General features: G+C 47.0%; 1 protein-coding gene across 1 annotated transcript in view; it reads right to left on the bottom strand.

Moving 5' to 3' along the window:
* SRSF12 (serine and arginine rich splicing factor 12) overlaps nt 1-13,660 on the bottom strand; it is an 84,923-nt gene that overhangs the window by 41,421 nt on the left and 29,842 nt on the right. The window contains exons 3-4 of the mRNA XM_085611175.1: nt 776-879; nt 266-398 (exon numbers count right to left, since the gene is read on the bottom strand). Of these exons, the coding sequence (XP_085467301.1) occupies nt 266-398; nt 776-879 (237 nt within the window). The remainder of the gene's footprint in view (nt 1-265; nt 399-775; nt 880-13,660) is intronic.

Raw genomic sequence — 13,660 nt, 5'->3', positions numbered from 1 at the left:
ATGATCAGGCGAGACCTAAAAAGTTGTGCACCAAACAGCACATTTCACCCAGTTTTGAAAAGGAAAGAAACCAAACACAAACCACCCCCCACCCACTCTCCCGACAACCAGTCATGTAGAAACTACTGACCAAGCTACACTGCACAAACATATCTGTGGTACAATTTATAACCAGATGACCAAACAGCTACACTATACCAGAAGCATGCCCTGTGGAACCATGTACTATACTTGTCTTTTCAGAATATTCAATTCAAAGACTCACTCTCTTGGGCTACGTGATCTTCTACGGCTTCGCTCCCATGAGTAACTCCGGCTGCGTGTCCTCCGACTATGACTTCTGGACCGCCTGTGGGAATCTGGGGAATTACTCTCCTTTGATTTCATTTGACCTGGTGCTAGAATAAAAATAATGGTTGCAATATGAAACTATAGTAAAACTGTGCATTCATGGGAATCGGAGAATGCCATCAACAAAGGCAATTAAAGTCGTATTTTACAAGGCAACTTAACTAGAATACTGTATTTCAAACTACTGTTGTGGATAGAGGAAGTAGCTTATTAGGATTCTTAAGAGAAATTTCAATTGTTTGAAAATTATGAACTACAATGTGAGTAATGGTCTGAAAACTTAAATTGTTAGCAGGATTCCACCAATATTACACACCTTCATGGTAATAAAGGTGTATGCTTGCAGAAGCATCATGCTGCCAGTGGAAATCCAACTAGGGCATTACCATTTCCAGCAACACACTTCTTACTGACGTCCACTTACTTTTTCGGTCACCTTGAGCAAACTGTATTTCAATCTGACGGCCACACACCCACTTTCTATTGAGGTTATAAAGGGCATCTTCGGCATCGCGAACATCCTCAAATATGGCTAGCTGTTAAGGAGACTTTGAAACTTGCAGTACAAAAGCATATAATATTTTTTAATGCAAATAAAACCCAACTAAGAAAAATATTCATAATGGCAACATGAAAATAAAGAAAAAAGCTAATGACAAATATTTTCAGCCACATGCTATCCATTGCCCATTTAAACAAGCACTGGCAAAGCCAATAAGTCAAATTTGAAGGACGTTAGATTATTTGTTTATCCTTTGCTTGTTGCCGATGCTGAACAGAATCAGCATAAAAACAAGCACTGGCAAAGTCAACATGTCCGAGTTTAAGGTGCTAATTTATGTAAGCCTGTGCATGTTAAATAAAGGAAAGGCGAAAGAATCTGCTTGTATGCAGGTGTCAAAACCATAATAAAGAGCCACTGTAGAATCATGAAAATATTGGAATCAAATTGCATAGTACAGTTTTAAGAAAATTGACCAAAAAACAAGACCAGATTCAACATTAGATAGAGTGAATACAAAAAGTATGTGACATTACAAATGAAGCTCGAAATCATGTATGTGACAAACACATTAGAAAACAGCAATTTAACATTTTAATATCGCCTGTGAAAAGCACACCTATCAAACGTTGGGATATTGCACATTGGTGAATGAAGTCGGAGGTTCTCTCACGTAGTTGTGTGTTAAATTTGGCCACTCCGTAGCAAAAGAATTTTGTGCACGTATTTTTGTTTTGTACAGTTTAAATATTGGGTACATTTTGTGCAAAGTATTTTTGTTTTGTACAGTTTAAATACTGGGTATCTTTAAAATCCTACAGATGACCTTCAGGAACATGATCAAGAAAATGAACCATAGAGTTTCACAGCTCCCAAGTGTATTGGCCTAGCAGCGCGATGCACTAGGAACTTTGAAAATTGTAGATGAAGCTGTTCAGACTTTAACAGAGTCCATTCAGTTACTTTCCTTTTCAAGTGGAGGGGATATGGTTGATCTGGAGATACTGAAGCGTTTCACGACAGCAGACAAAATCAGATGGTGTTTCCCTCAAGAAGAGAGGACCAGATTCTGAAGGGCTGTATTTTTTCACTTGAATCCTGACAATGAGTTTTATTGATGCAAGCACAAGATATGCACTGTGGGCTGTAGAAGACATGGAACCAGAGCAATCAGATCTTGCAAGTGGTTTTGGGAGCAGAGTTTCAAAGACAACAGATGCTGTGCAAACAGTAACAAAAGATTCAATACTCAGTTTGAGTTGCCTGTTGGTCACCTAATAAAAAGATCTATCGTCCACCAAGGATACTGTCAGAAACGGCGAGTTATAAGACGCTTCACGGTGGATAGAAATGGAGATCTGCAAGACCTATTGTGGTTTCGGTCTCTGAAGTGACTAGAGTTGCAAACCTTACTTTTTCTTTACTGGCTTGTCTTGTAACATACTCCGATTGGGGGTGTCTATTCCCTTTTTGGAGTGGAACAGAGGGAGGTGGCACAGGATCGTTACCTGTATGGGGCAGAGACGAAGGTGCAGAATGATCTGCTGGAACTCTAGGTAGAGGTGTAATCCTTCACCAATGGAACTGAGGAAAAGAATGGAGGGGCTGCTGAAGGTTGCGGCTTTGGAGATGACAGTACAGAAGATGCACTTACAGGATTCTCACCATCTAACTGGACATCAGCGTCGGGATGAGAGGATCCCTTGCAGCAATCATGGCCCCTTACACAGACAGATCTTACAGAAGAGGAGTACCAGACACAGACCGGGAATCTCTAGAAATTCTTAGTGTCACCAATCTCTGCATCACATGTCTAGATGTCGACTTGGAACTGGATGAGTGGCTGGACTGTGCTGAAAGAGAAAATCGGACCTGGTCACACTATGTGCTGAAGGGAAGGTAAACACCCTCATCGCTCTACAGCTGGTAGACCACGACGCAGAGCAGCCAACTTCTCCCTGCATCATCCTTATCCTAGGAAGCCTATAAGGCATCATGTGATGAAGCAAGAATCCAGGAGGCAGATGCCACAAATGTGTCCATCCAAAATGTCTTACCTCCACATGAGGAGCATCTGTCAAAAAGAGCCTTTGGTGCCTGATGGAAGATATGGAGCCCCAGACTGTGGGTGGTTTGGAATTGTGAACAGAAACACAGCCTCACTGTGGTTAGTTCAGATTTAAGGGTGTGGTTAATCCATAGTGATCAGCAGCATGAGAAAATAGGACAGACCAAATGTTCAGCTTTGTGGATGGGTTCAGGGTTAATCAGTTCCAGACCCAAACAGCTAATTCACGGGACTCGTAGGGGTTTTCAGGCATTGATTTAGGTCACCAAGGAGGACAAGATTCTCTTTAGCGATTGCCAGAATTTCTGTCTGAGAAATTCAGGGCTCTGAATACCAGAATGAGGTTTTGTGCTCAGATTTTCATAGAAAGGGAGATGGATAGCTTTCTATTCTGTATCACACAGAGGGTGGATGATTCTGATGGTCATTGATTCACAAGCAATAGCCACCTTGCCCCCTACTCTTTCAATTGTGTCCCATTTACAAATACCAAAATTTGCAGGGATGAGGTAATCGATACAAGTAGCATTTACATTTGAGAGCAAAGTTTCTGTCATGAGAAGATTTTCACCATGAAGGAAGAAGGATTGCAATGTGGTACCTATGTTCACTTTAGTCCATAGCATGGCTTTCAGATGGTAGCCAATGGGAGTATTCTTATAAGACAGGGAAGGTTCTGTGAAAAAGAACTAAGTGGTATAGATCTGGTTTAGGACCAGTAACACTGTTTGGCTGAAATGTGACAGCAGTAATGGGGTGGGGATGCAATCAGGGGCATATGTTCAGCAGCCATACTACCCAGACTGCTTGTGCCGGGATCTCAACTATCTGTTCTGGTGTAGTCCTTCCAGAATGAAGGACTAAGTACGTAAAGGTTTGCTCTAAACAAGACATGAAAGAATTGCAGCATTTTCAGAATCCGGTGGGTACTCAACTTTATAAAACAATTTCATGAATTAAAAGGGCTATAGACACAGCAAGCTTTTGAGGAGAATGCTTACAGCTTTTTGGCAAACTTATTACAAAAGAAGAAAAACAAAAAACAAAAATGAACTGAACAATTGTGAAACTATAGCTAAAGACATTGATACTTTCATGTGCACTACTGTACCAGAGGCCTTTGTTAACCACTGGTCATGAGCGTCGTGTCCATCACACTTCTAGAAGAGTACTATAGAAGGAGCTGTTAGCAATGATAAAATTGCTAACAGCAGCTGCCACGCTGATAACTTAATAAAGCAGGTGTAACAAGTCAGCTGTGAGGAGGCTGGGGTCGAAAGGTCAACTTTGGGAGTCCACTCATAACTTTATTTACTGGATTGTCAATCCCAAATGCCCATACCATTGAGTGTATTAATTTATTCATGTGTCCTATAGGCAGCGACCCAATGTACATATTGTAAATAATTCATTTTTTCTTTGTTATCTGGTACACTGTACTGAACTTGCACTGCGCCGCCACTTGGAGCACCTACTTCTGATCATGTTGGATGATCAGTCTACTAACTCACCTATTTTGGATTTAATTTAAATTGCTTATCATTTATGTAGGTTTTTCCTTTTTTGTTAGTATTGACCCATTTTAAAAGCATTAGTTAGGAAAAATTTCTAAGAGAAGATTTACTAATAAGTACTTTATTACCATTGTTCTTGGAAGACAGGGTGTCCCTTGTTTTGCTATTATATATAAAGTAAGGCCTATTTGCTTCGTGCAGGGGGTGATTATGTGAAAATACAAGATGAGCAAAACAACTTTAATAATTTAAGAATCATTTTTAAAAACCAACAAATTCTAAGAACACATTTAAAGATATTCTTCAATAAAAACAAGCATTGCAGTGCTTATCACTATCGTTTAAATAATTTGTATTCGAGCTTGTCAAGGAGTCTTTTGTACTCTTCAGGCCACATAATGCAGCTGTAAATCCAACCTTAAGGGGTCCTGAATTGAAGAGCAAAAACCTCTAGCTCCGTAAACACACACACATACATACATACGATCAAGACAGCTTGGCTGTCGAAACACGCAACCCAACTTGAATAAACCATCTTGGTTTACCTTCCAAGAGTGAGTCTGTTGGAAACCGGGCAACCGGGTTAGCAGTCACCAGGTTCCCAGCACAATGGTAGCTTGGCTCGAGCGGTAAGGAAGACAGGCACCGTGTTAAGCGTACGTCACACCCTCACAATAACCATGCGTTCATCCGTTCCAAAAACGACACTACACCGTAAAAATTATGAAAGAAAGTAGTTTGTCTTTATCTTCTTTTCTCTTAGTTGCAGGTTTCAAAACATACATACAATACCATAAGACTTTTCCTGAAAATAGCAGGTCAAATAAATAATACCACAGTGGGGTTTCAATAAATAGGATCAGGTCATAAATAAGCAAGGAATAAATAGGGGTGCAATAAATACAGAGGGCAAATAAATACTGTCAGACAATAAATACAATGCAGGAATAAATACAGTCAGACAATAAATAAAACGCCTTCAATAAATAATATAAGCAATCAATAACAATTGCAAATCAGATCACATTTATGAGGTAGTTTGGTTTTACTATGCCCAAGTACAGCTTGTGGTCACTGGGGTGGCCTGGGGATGTCCCCCCTAGAGTGGTCAAGGCTGGGGCCTAAGCTGAGGTAGAATGAGGGTACCCTAAGGTTCTGGCTCTCCCAACTACACAGTCCCTCACACAGGTCCCTGCACCCGTCTCAGTTCACCCCCTAGCACTCCCAGGCTGGTCCTAACACCCCTCTAGCCCCTAGAATGGTCTTTTAGGGCTCCACAGGGCCTCAGATGCCCTTTCTACCACTTACTGTCCCTTCTGCGTATATCGGCTCCGCTGGCGCCGAGTCGACGCCGTGAGACGGTTCCGGTTCGATGTCGCGTCGATCTGTTCCACTGGACGCCGTGTCGATGCAGTCTGGCGGTTCCGGTTCGATGTCGCTGGGCGGCCTCGGTTCGATGTCACGTCGATCTGCTTTACCTGACGCCGGGTCGGTGCCGTGAGGCGACTCCGGATCGATGTCGCTGGGCGGCCTTGGCTCGATGTCGTGTTCCGGCGTCACAGGGTCACGGTCTCCCCGCTTCCGGGTGTCTCCGGAGTGCGACCTCCACTCCCGACCTCTGTCGGCTTCACCTCGGGTTCCGGCGACTCCGGAGTGCGATCTCCACTCCCGACCTCCTGAGCGCTTCACCTCGACCTCAGGCGACTCCGGAGTGCTGTTGTTCTTCCTTTGTAAGGCCTGTTCCAAATGTTCAGGTCCTTAAGATGGTTTTTCTGGTCTTGGTCCCACACAGGGCTCTAGGCTGGGCTTGGTCAGTAGGGACTAGCATCAAGGGTGGGTTTCTGGACCCCACTCCAAGCACTGGTTTCCACCCCTGCTGCCTTACTCCTTCCTTCTTCTGAATCTCTGTCCTCTCTCCTCTCCAGTCAGGTGCCAACTGCCTCCCTGAGATGGCCTCCCAACATTCTAAACTGCCTCCCTCTGTCCAAGGGGTCTAGAATGTTGCAGAAGGTTCTAGAAACCTCTAGTGTGTTCTGGTGATGTCACAGGTGACAATGGGTGGCCACCATTTTGTGTCTCAGGCCCTCAGACAGAAGTTCCAGGGGTAGGGAAAATGGCTCCCTGACCCTGCATCAACACTAAAAAGTCTGGTGGTTCCCAAAAAGGAAAAAATTACAACAGGGTTTGAGGCAAAAGTGGGACAAAATAAATGATGAGGAGGGACCACCCAAAGGGCTGACCGGTCTAACACGCGTCCCTCCCAGCTGAAAGTGGGGAGAGCTACCCAACCCCTTGGGAGTTCTCATCACTAAGGCGGAAATACCTTGAGAGACCGTCTGCATTGGCGTGGTCCACTCCAGGCCGATGTTCCACCTGAAAGTCCATTCTCTGTAGGGAGATAGACCACTTTAGCAACTTGGGATTCTCCTCCTTCATCTGCATCAGCCAACAAAGGGGTCTGTGGTCGGTCTGAACTAGGAAGTGCGAGCCAAACAGGTATGGCCGCAACTTCTTCAGAGCCCATACCACGGCAAAGGCTTCACGCTCTATTGCACTCCACTTCTGTTCCCTGGGAAGTAGTCTCCGGGATAGGAAGACCACGGGTTGATCCAGACCCTCTTCATTGAGTTGCGATAACACTGCCCCAATGCCATGTTCCGATGCATCCGTCTGGACAATGAACTCCTTGGAAAAGTCTGGGGCCCTTAAGACCGGGGCCTCGCACATGGCTTGCTTCAGTTTCACAAAGGCCTGCTGGCAAGCCTCCGTCCAGACTACCCGTCGAGGTGGTTTCTTGGATGTAAGCTCCGTGAGGGGGGCCACAATGGTCCCATACCCCTTCACGAAGCGGCGGTAATACCTTGTGAGGCCCAGAAAAGCTCAGACCTCAGTCTGAGTCTTGGGGGGTTCCCAGGCCATGATTGCCTCGATTTTTGCCTGGAGGGGTTGCACCGCTCCCCTACCCACCAAGTGTCCAAGGTACACTACCGACCCCTGCCCGATCTGGCATTTACTGGCCTTGATCGTTAATCCAGCTTGTTTCAGGGCCTGGAGAACAGCTTGCAGGTGACGCAAGTGATCCTCCCAGCTGTTACTGAAGACGGCAATGTCGTCCAGATAAGCAGCAGAGAAACTCTCCATTCCGGCGAGGATCTGGTTCACCAGACGCTGAAACGTGGCAGGTGCGTTCGAGCCCAAAGGGCATCACGCAGAACTGGTAGTGGCCCGTGGGCGTGGAGAAGGCTGACCTTTCCTTAGCTCCATCAGTCAGAGAGATCTGCCAGTACCCAGAAGTAAGGTCAAAGGTACTCAAATATTGGGCAGCTCCCAGCCGGTCAATCAGTTCATCCGCCCTTGGGATCGGATGAGCATCAGTCTTGGTTACTGAGTTCAGTCCCCGGTAGTCCACACAGAACCTCAGTTCCGGTTGGGCCCCCGGTGGTGCAGCTTTTGGTACTAGTACCACCGGACTGGACCAGGGGCTGCTGGAAGGTTCAATCACTCCTAGCTCCAGCATCTTAGTGACTTCACTGTGAATGCTGGCCTTCACCTTGTCTGTCATCCGGTAGATCTTTGACTTCACAGGTGGGCTGTCTCCTGTGTCCACGTCATGGATGCACAGGTGAGTCCTACCTGGAACAAGGGAGAACAACGAAGAGTACTGCCCCAGGACCTGGCGGCAGTCCTCCTGCTGTTCAGGAGTTAGGGATGGGGAGAGAATCACTCCCTCCACCGACCCATCCTTTTCTTGAGACGCAAATAAGTCGGGGAGAGGCTCGCTTTCCACGTCCTCTGCTCCGTCAGTCACCATCAGCAATATGACTTCGGGCCTCTCATGGTGGGGTTTGAGGCGGTTGGCATGTAGCACCCGTAGGGGCTGGCGAGGGGCCTTAAGATCCACCAAGTAGGTAGCCTTACCCTTCTTCTCCAACACCTCAAAGGGCCCTGACCAGCGATCCTGGAGGGCTCTAAGCTCTCCTGGTTCGATCACCCACACCTTCTGGCCAGGCTCCAACTCCACCAGGTGAGCATTGTGGTCATACCACGCCTTCATCACTGCTTGGCTGGCTTCCAAGTTGTCAGAAGCTTGCTTCCACAACTTAGCCATTTGGCTCCGGAAGGCCAGCATGTAGCTCACCACGTCCTGGGGAAGCTTTCTGGGAGTTCTTTCCCATCCGTCTCTCACCAGGCTGAGAGGTCCACGCACAGGGTGCCCATACAAAAGCTCGAAGGGGCTGAAGCCCACTCCCTTCTGTGGCACTTCCCTGTAGGAAAACAATAGACAGGGTAGGAGGACGTCCCATTTCCTCCGCAGGCTTTCAGGCAGACTTCTGATAATGCATTTCAAGGTTTTATTGAACCTTTCCACCAGACCATTGGTCTGGGGGTGGTAAGGAGTGGTGAACCGGTAGGTCACTCCACACTCCTTCCACATGGCCCGCATGTATGCTGACATGAAGTTGGTTATTAAAAACCAACAAATTCTAAGAACACATTTAAAGATATTCTTCAATAAAAACAAGCATTGCAGTGCTTATCACTATCGTTTAAATAATTTGTATTCGAGCTTGTCAAGGAGTCTTTTGTACTCTTCAGGCCACATAATGCAGCTGTAAATCCAACCTTAAGGGGTCCTGAACTGAAGAGCAAAAACCACTAGCTCCGTAAACACACATACACACATACATACATACGATCAAGACAGCTTGGCTGTCGAAACACGCAACCCAACTTGAATAAACCATCTTGGTTTACCTTCCAAGAGTGAGTCTGTTGGAAACCGGGCAACCGGGTTAGCAGTCACCAGGTTCCCAGCACAATGGTAGCTTGGCTCGAGCGGTAAGGAAGACAGGCACCGTGTTAAGCGTACGTCACACCCTCACAATAACCATGCGTTCATCCGTTCCAAAAACGACACTACACCGTAAAAATTATGAAAGAAAGTAGTAGTTTGTCTTTATCTTCTTTTCTCTTAGTTGCAGGTTTCAAAACATACATACAATACCATAAGACTTTTCCTGAAAATAGCAGGTCAAATAAATAATACCACAGTGGGGTTTCAATAAATAGGATCAGGTCATAAATAAGCAAGGAATAAATAGGGGTGCAATAAATACAGAGGGCAAATAAATACTGTCAGACAATAAATACAATGCAGGAATAATTACAGTCAGACAATAAATAAAACGCCTTCAATAAATAATATAAGCAATCAATAACAATTGCAAATCAGATCACATTTATGAGGTAGTTTGGTTTTACTATGCTCAAGTACAGCTTGTGGTCACTGGGGTGGCCTGGGGATGTCCCCCCTAGAGTGGTCAAGGCTGGGGCCTAAGCTGAGGTAGAATGAGGGTAACCTAAGGTTCTGGCTCTCCCAACTACAGTCCCTCACACAGGTCCCTGCACCCGTCTCAGTTCACCCCCTAGCACTCCCAGGATGGTCCTAACACCCCTCTAGCCCCTAGAATGGTCTTTTAGGGCTCCACAGGGCCTCAGATGCCCTTTCTACCACTTACAGTCCCTTCTGCGTATATCGGCTCCGCTGGCGCAGAGTCGACGCCGTGAGACGGTTCCGGTTCGATGTCGCGTCGATCTGTTCCACTTGACGCCGTGTCGATGCCGTCTGGCGGTTCCGGTTCGATGTCGCTGGGCGGCCTCGGTTCGATGTCGCGTCGATCTGCTTTACCTGACGCCGGGTCGGTGCCGTGAGGCGGCTCCGGATCGATGTCGCTGGGCGGCCTTGGCTCGATGTCGTGTTCCGGCGTCACAGGGTCACGGTCTCCCCGCTTCCGGGTGTCTCCGGAGTGAGACCTCCACTACCGACCTCCGTTGGCTTCACCTCGGGTTCCGGCGACTCCGGAGTGCGATCTCCACTCCCGACCTCCTGAGCGCTTCACCTCGACCTCAGGCGACTCCGGAGTGCGACCTCCACTCCCGACCTCCTGCGCGCTTCACCTTGGTTTCCGGCGACTCCGGAGGGCGGACTTCACTCCCCCGTCGACACCTCACCTCGACCTCAGGTGACTTCCTACTCGACCTCCGGTGACTCTCCACGACCTCCGTCGGCGCCCTCTCTCGACCTCTGGCGGCTCCGGGTACGACTGCTTTCGGTCAGCGCCGCTTCTCCACCTCGGGCTCCAGGTCTCCAGGCTTCTCGAAGTCAGGACTCCAGGAGGACACTGCTGTACAGGTCAGGAACTTGTTGTTCTTCCTTTGTAAGGCCTGTTCCAAATGTTCAGGTCCTTAAGACGGTTTTTATGGTCTTGGTCCCACACAGGGCTCTAGGCTGGGCTTGGTCAGTAGGGACTAGCATCAAGGGTGCGTTTCTGGACCCCACTCCAAGCACTGGTTTCCACCCCTGCTGCCTTACTCCTTCCTCCTTCTGAATCTCTGTCCTCTCTCCTCTCCAGTCAGGTGCCAACTGCCTCCCTGAGATGGCCTCCCAACATTCTAAACTGCCTCCCTCTGTCCAAGGGGTCTAGAATGTTGCAGAAGGTTCTAGAAACCTCTAGTGTGTTCTGGTGATGTCACAGGTGACAATGGGTTGCCACCATTTTGTGTCTCAGGCCCTCAGACAGAAGTTCCAGGGGTAGGGAAAATGGCTCCCTGACCCTGCATCAACACTAAAAAGTCTGGTGGTTCCCAAAAAGGAAAAAATTACAACAGGGTTTGAGGCAAAAGTGGGACAAAATAAATAATGATGAGGAGGGACCACCCAAAGGGCTGACAGGTCTAACAGAGTCCTTCTTTGAAGAGAATTCTGTGTGGATTAAATATTGCTGGGAGACCTGCTCGGCGTGACTCACCACCTGTCAACGGGCCACAGACTCCAGTAATCTGGGTCGTCTCGTAGATGTGTGTGTATATTATATATCTATACACACACACATTTTGAGACTCAATTTCTCAAAAACTGATTCACAGCACAAAAAGCATGTTTGAGTAAACATCCAGCTTTCTGCAAAATGTGGTTTAATTCAGTTCAGCTGTTTTTTTCTGTATTGGTTAGATTTTCAGACCCCCATTTTTTGAGCCCCCACTTGATGGGTCACCCTGAAATTTTCTAGGATGAAGCAGAGGTGGATGGGTGACAAATTTTTTCCCAATTCTTATGAAGATTTGACAAACTGAGTCATAGTTAGAAGCAACCCCCCCCCCCAATAAAAACAAACAAAAAAAAAAAACACAACTTCCTATGAAAACATGGTCCCAACTATAACTCCCCAGTAGCTGCCCTCTATGGCTACTTAATACAAGTTGATCATACTAGGACTTAATTGTTTCACATGCACCTGTTCAACTTTTAAAGTTGAGTGGTGGCCCACTTTTTTTTTGTTTTAAATTTATTTGTATTGGCTTTTGAGACAAACCTATCAGGACCAGCATGGACTATTACACATTTGTACACGAAGACACAGACCTTCATGGTTATTAAGTTGAGTGGGGCAGGTACATTCTATGCATATATACACACACACGATCACACCGTGAGATCCAATATCCCTGTACATGAATTTGCATTTCAGATCTCATTCCCCATAAGGATTATTGCCTCAGTCCGTGTCTTCACAATATCCAAACACTGTCCTGTATTGCATAAACCCAACGGCCAACGCCCCCCCCCCCACAACTAAAACATACGCCCCCCCCCCCCCATGTCTGGAGTGTTTCCGTGTATTATAGACCAGCTCCTCTAACTTCCGTTCGTCATAACACACTGTCCAATATTCCTATGATGGGTGTCCACCACCCCCCCTTACAGACCCTCCATGCTACCTCTCACCAATTCATTCTCTGTGGTTTCATCTCGTGGCGTAGCGTCCGTTCCCTCACTTTTCAGGTCCTCTAACATTGCCCTCCATGTCCTCAAGTCATCCTCCAGGTTATCATGTCTAGTCCGCGGCATGCGCAACACCTCAGCTGTTGCCCACTCTTTCATATCCCGCACCCATTGCAGCATTTTGGGTGGGTTGCGGTTCAGCCATGTAATAGCTATCTGGAGTTTTGCTAATATAGTCCTTAAAGGACGAACCTATGACTAAGGTTCTTGTTTTTGGGTCGGGCAACAAACCAAGCAACACTACCTGCACTTCCCTTAATACTACCCATCCCGACGCCTCCTGCAACGCGTCTAAGAAGCCAGTCCAGTTCAATTGGAGCTCAGGGCAGGTCCAGACCATATGTAAAAATGTGGCCTCTGCCCCTCCACACCTGGGACATCGCCCGACTGCTCCGGATAAATCTTTTGCAACCTTTGGGTGTAAGGCATGTCTGGTGTACAAAATTAAACTATTAGTTTGAATCCTGCATTCGAGCTCACTTGTTTAACTACTTCATGGATCTCGATCAAGTCCCTCTGTTATGGGGTTCCCTATCAACGTCTCCCAGTTCATCTGGACCGGCAGTGCCTGGATCTCCTAGTGTGCCCGAATCGCCCGGTAGAAGTGCGACACCAACCTGCGTCCCTTAGCCATTGATATCAGAGTCTGTAGTATCTAGGAGACAGCAGGCTCTTCTGGAAACAAAGGCCACAGTTCCCTCGCTACCAGAGCTATTTTCCCCATACTGGAGAAACTGCCCAGGCCCCAACACGAAAGCGCTTGTCGCTTGCTTGTGTGATATACTGTTTGTTGTCATACAGGTCCCCCATGTTTAGGCATCCCCCCTCCCGCCACTTATGCACTGACAGATGCACAGATCTGTTGAAAGGGCCGAAAAACCCACAAGGGCATGTCAGGGGCATAGGGAGCCCTTTGCAGCAATCTTTCGACTACGAGTTCCCATATTTCTGCTACATGCTGCACGATATATGGGCTTGTCTGAGGTATTTGTGCGCACAGCATTAATAGCTCAGGGAGCGTTCTGTTCCCGTAGGTTGCCGCCAGCAGGGCCTTCTCCCAATTCCCATCGTCATCTAACCAATCTATAGCATGTTGCAGCTGTGAGGCCATAATAAAATTCCAGACACGGCACCTCGAGACCCACCGTCTGCAAGGTTATTTGTAGCGTGGCCAGGCTTACTCTTTTACACTTAGCCCCCCACAGCAACTCTAATAAAAGCCTGTCCAACGTTACAAAAAAATAGAGGAATTCTAAAAAAGGGAATGTTGCACTGTATAGAGGCATCTAGGTAATACCACCATTTTAGCTATGGCAATCCTCCCCAAAAACAGAGGCAGCTCTCGCCAGAGGCGCACCGAACCCTGCAATCCCTCAATAATT

Source organism: Triturus cristatus, chromosome 6 (assembly GCF_964204655.1).
Source record: "Triturus cristatus chromosome 6, aTriCri1.1, whole genome shotgun sequence".
Lineage (NCBI taxonomy): Eukaryota > Metazoa > Chordata > Amphibia > Caudata > Salamandridae > Triturus > Triturus cristatus.
Note: the sequence above shows the minus strand (reverse complement) of the source record. Positions and strands in the feature narration are given on the sequence as shown.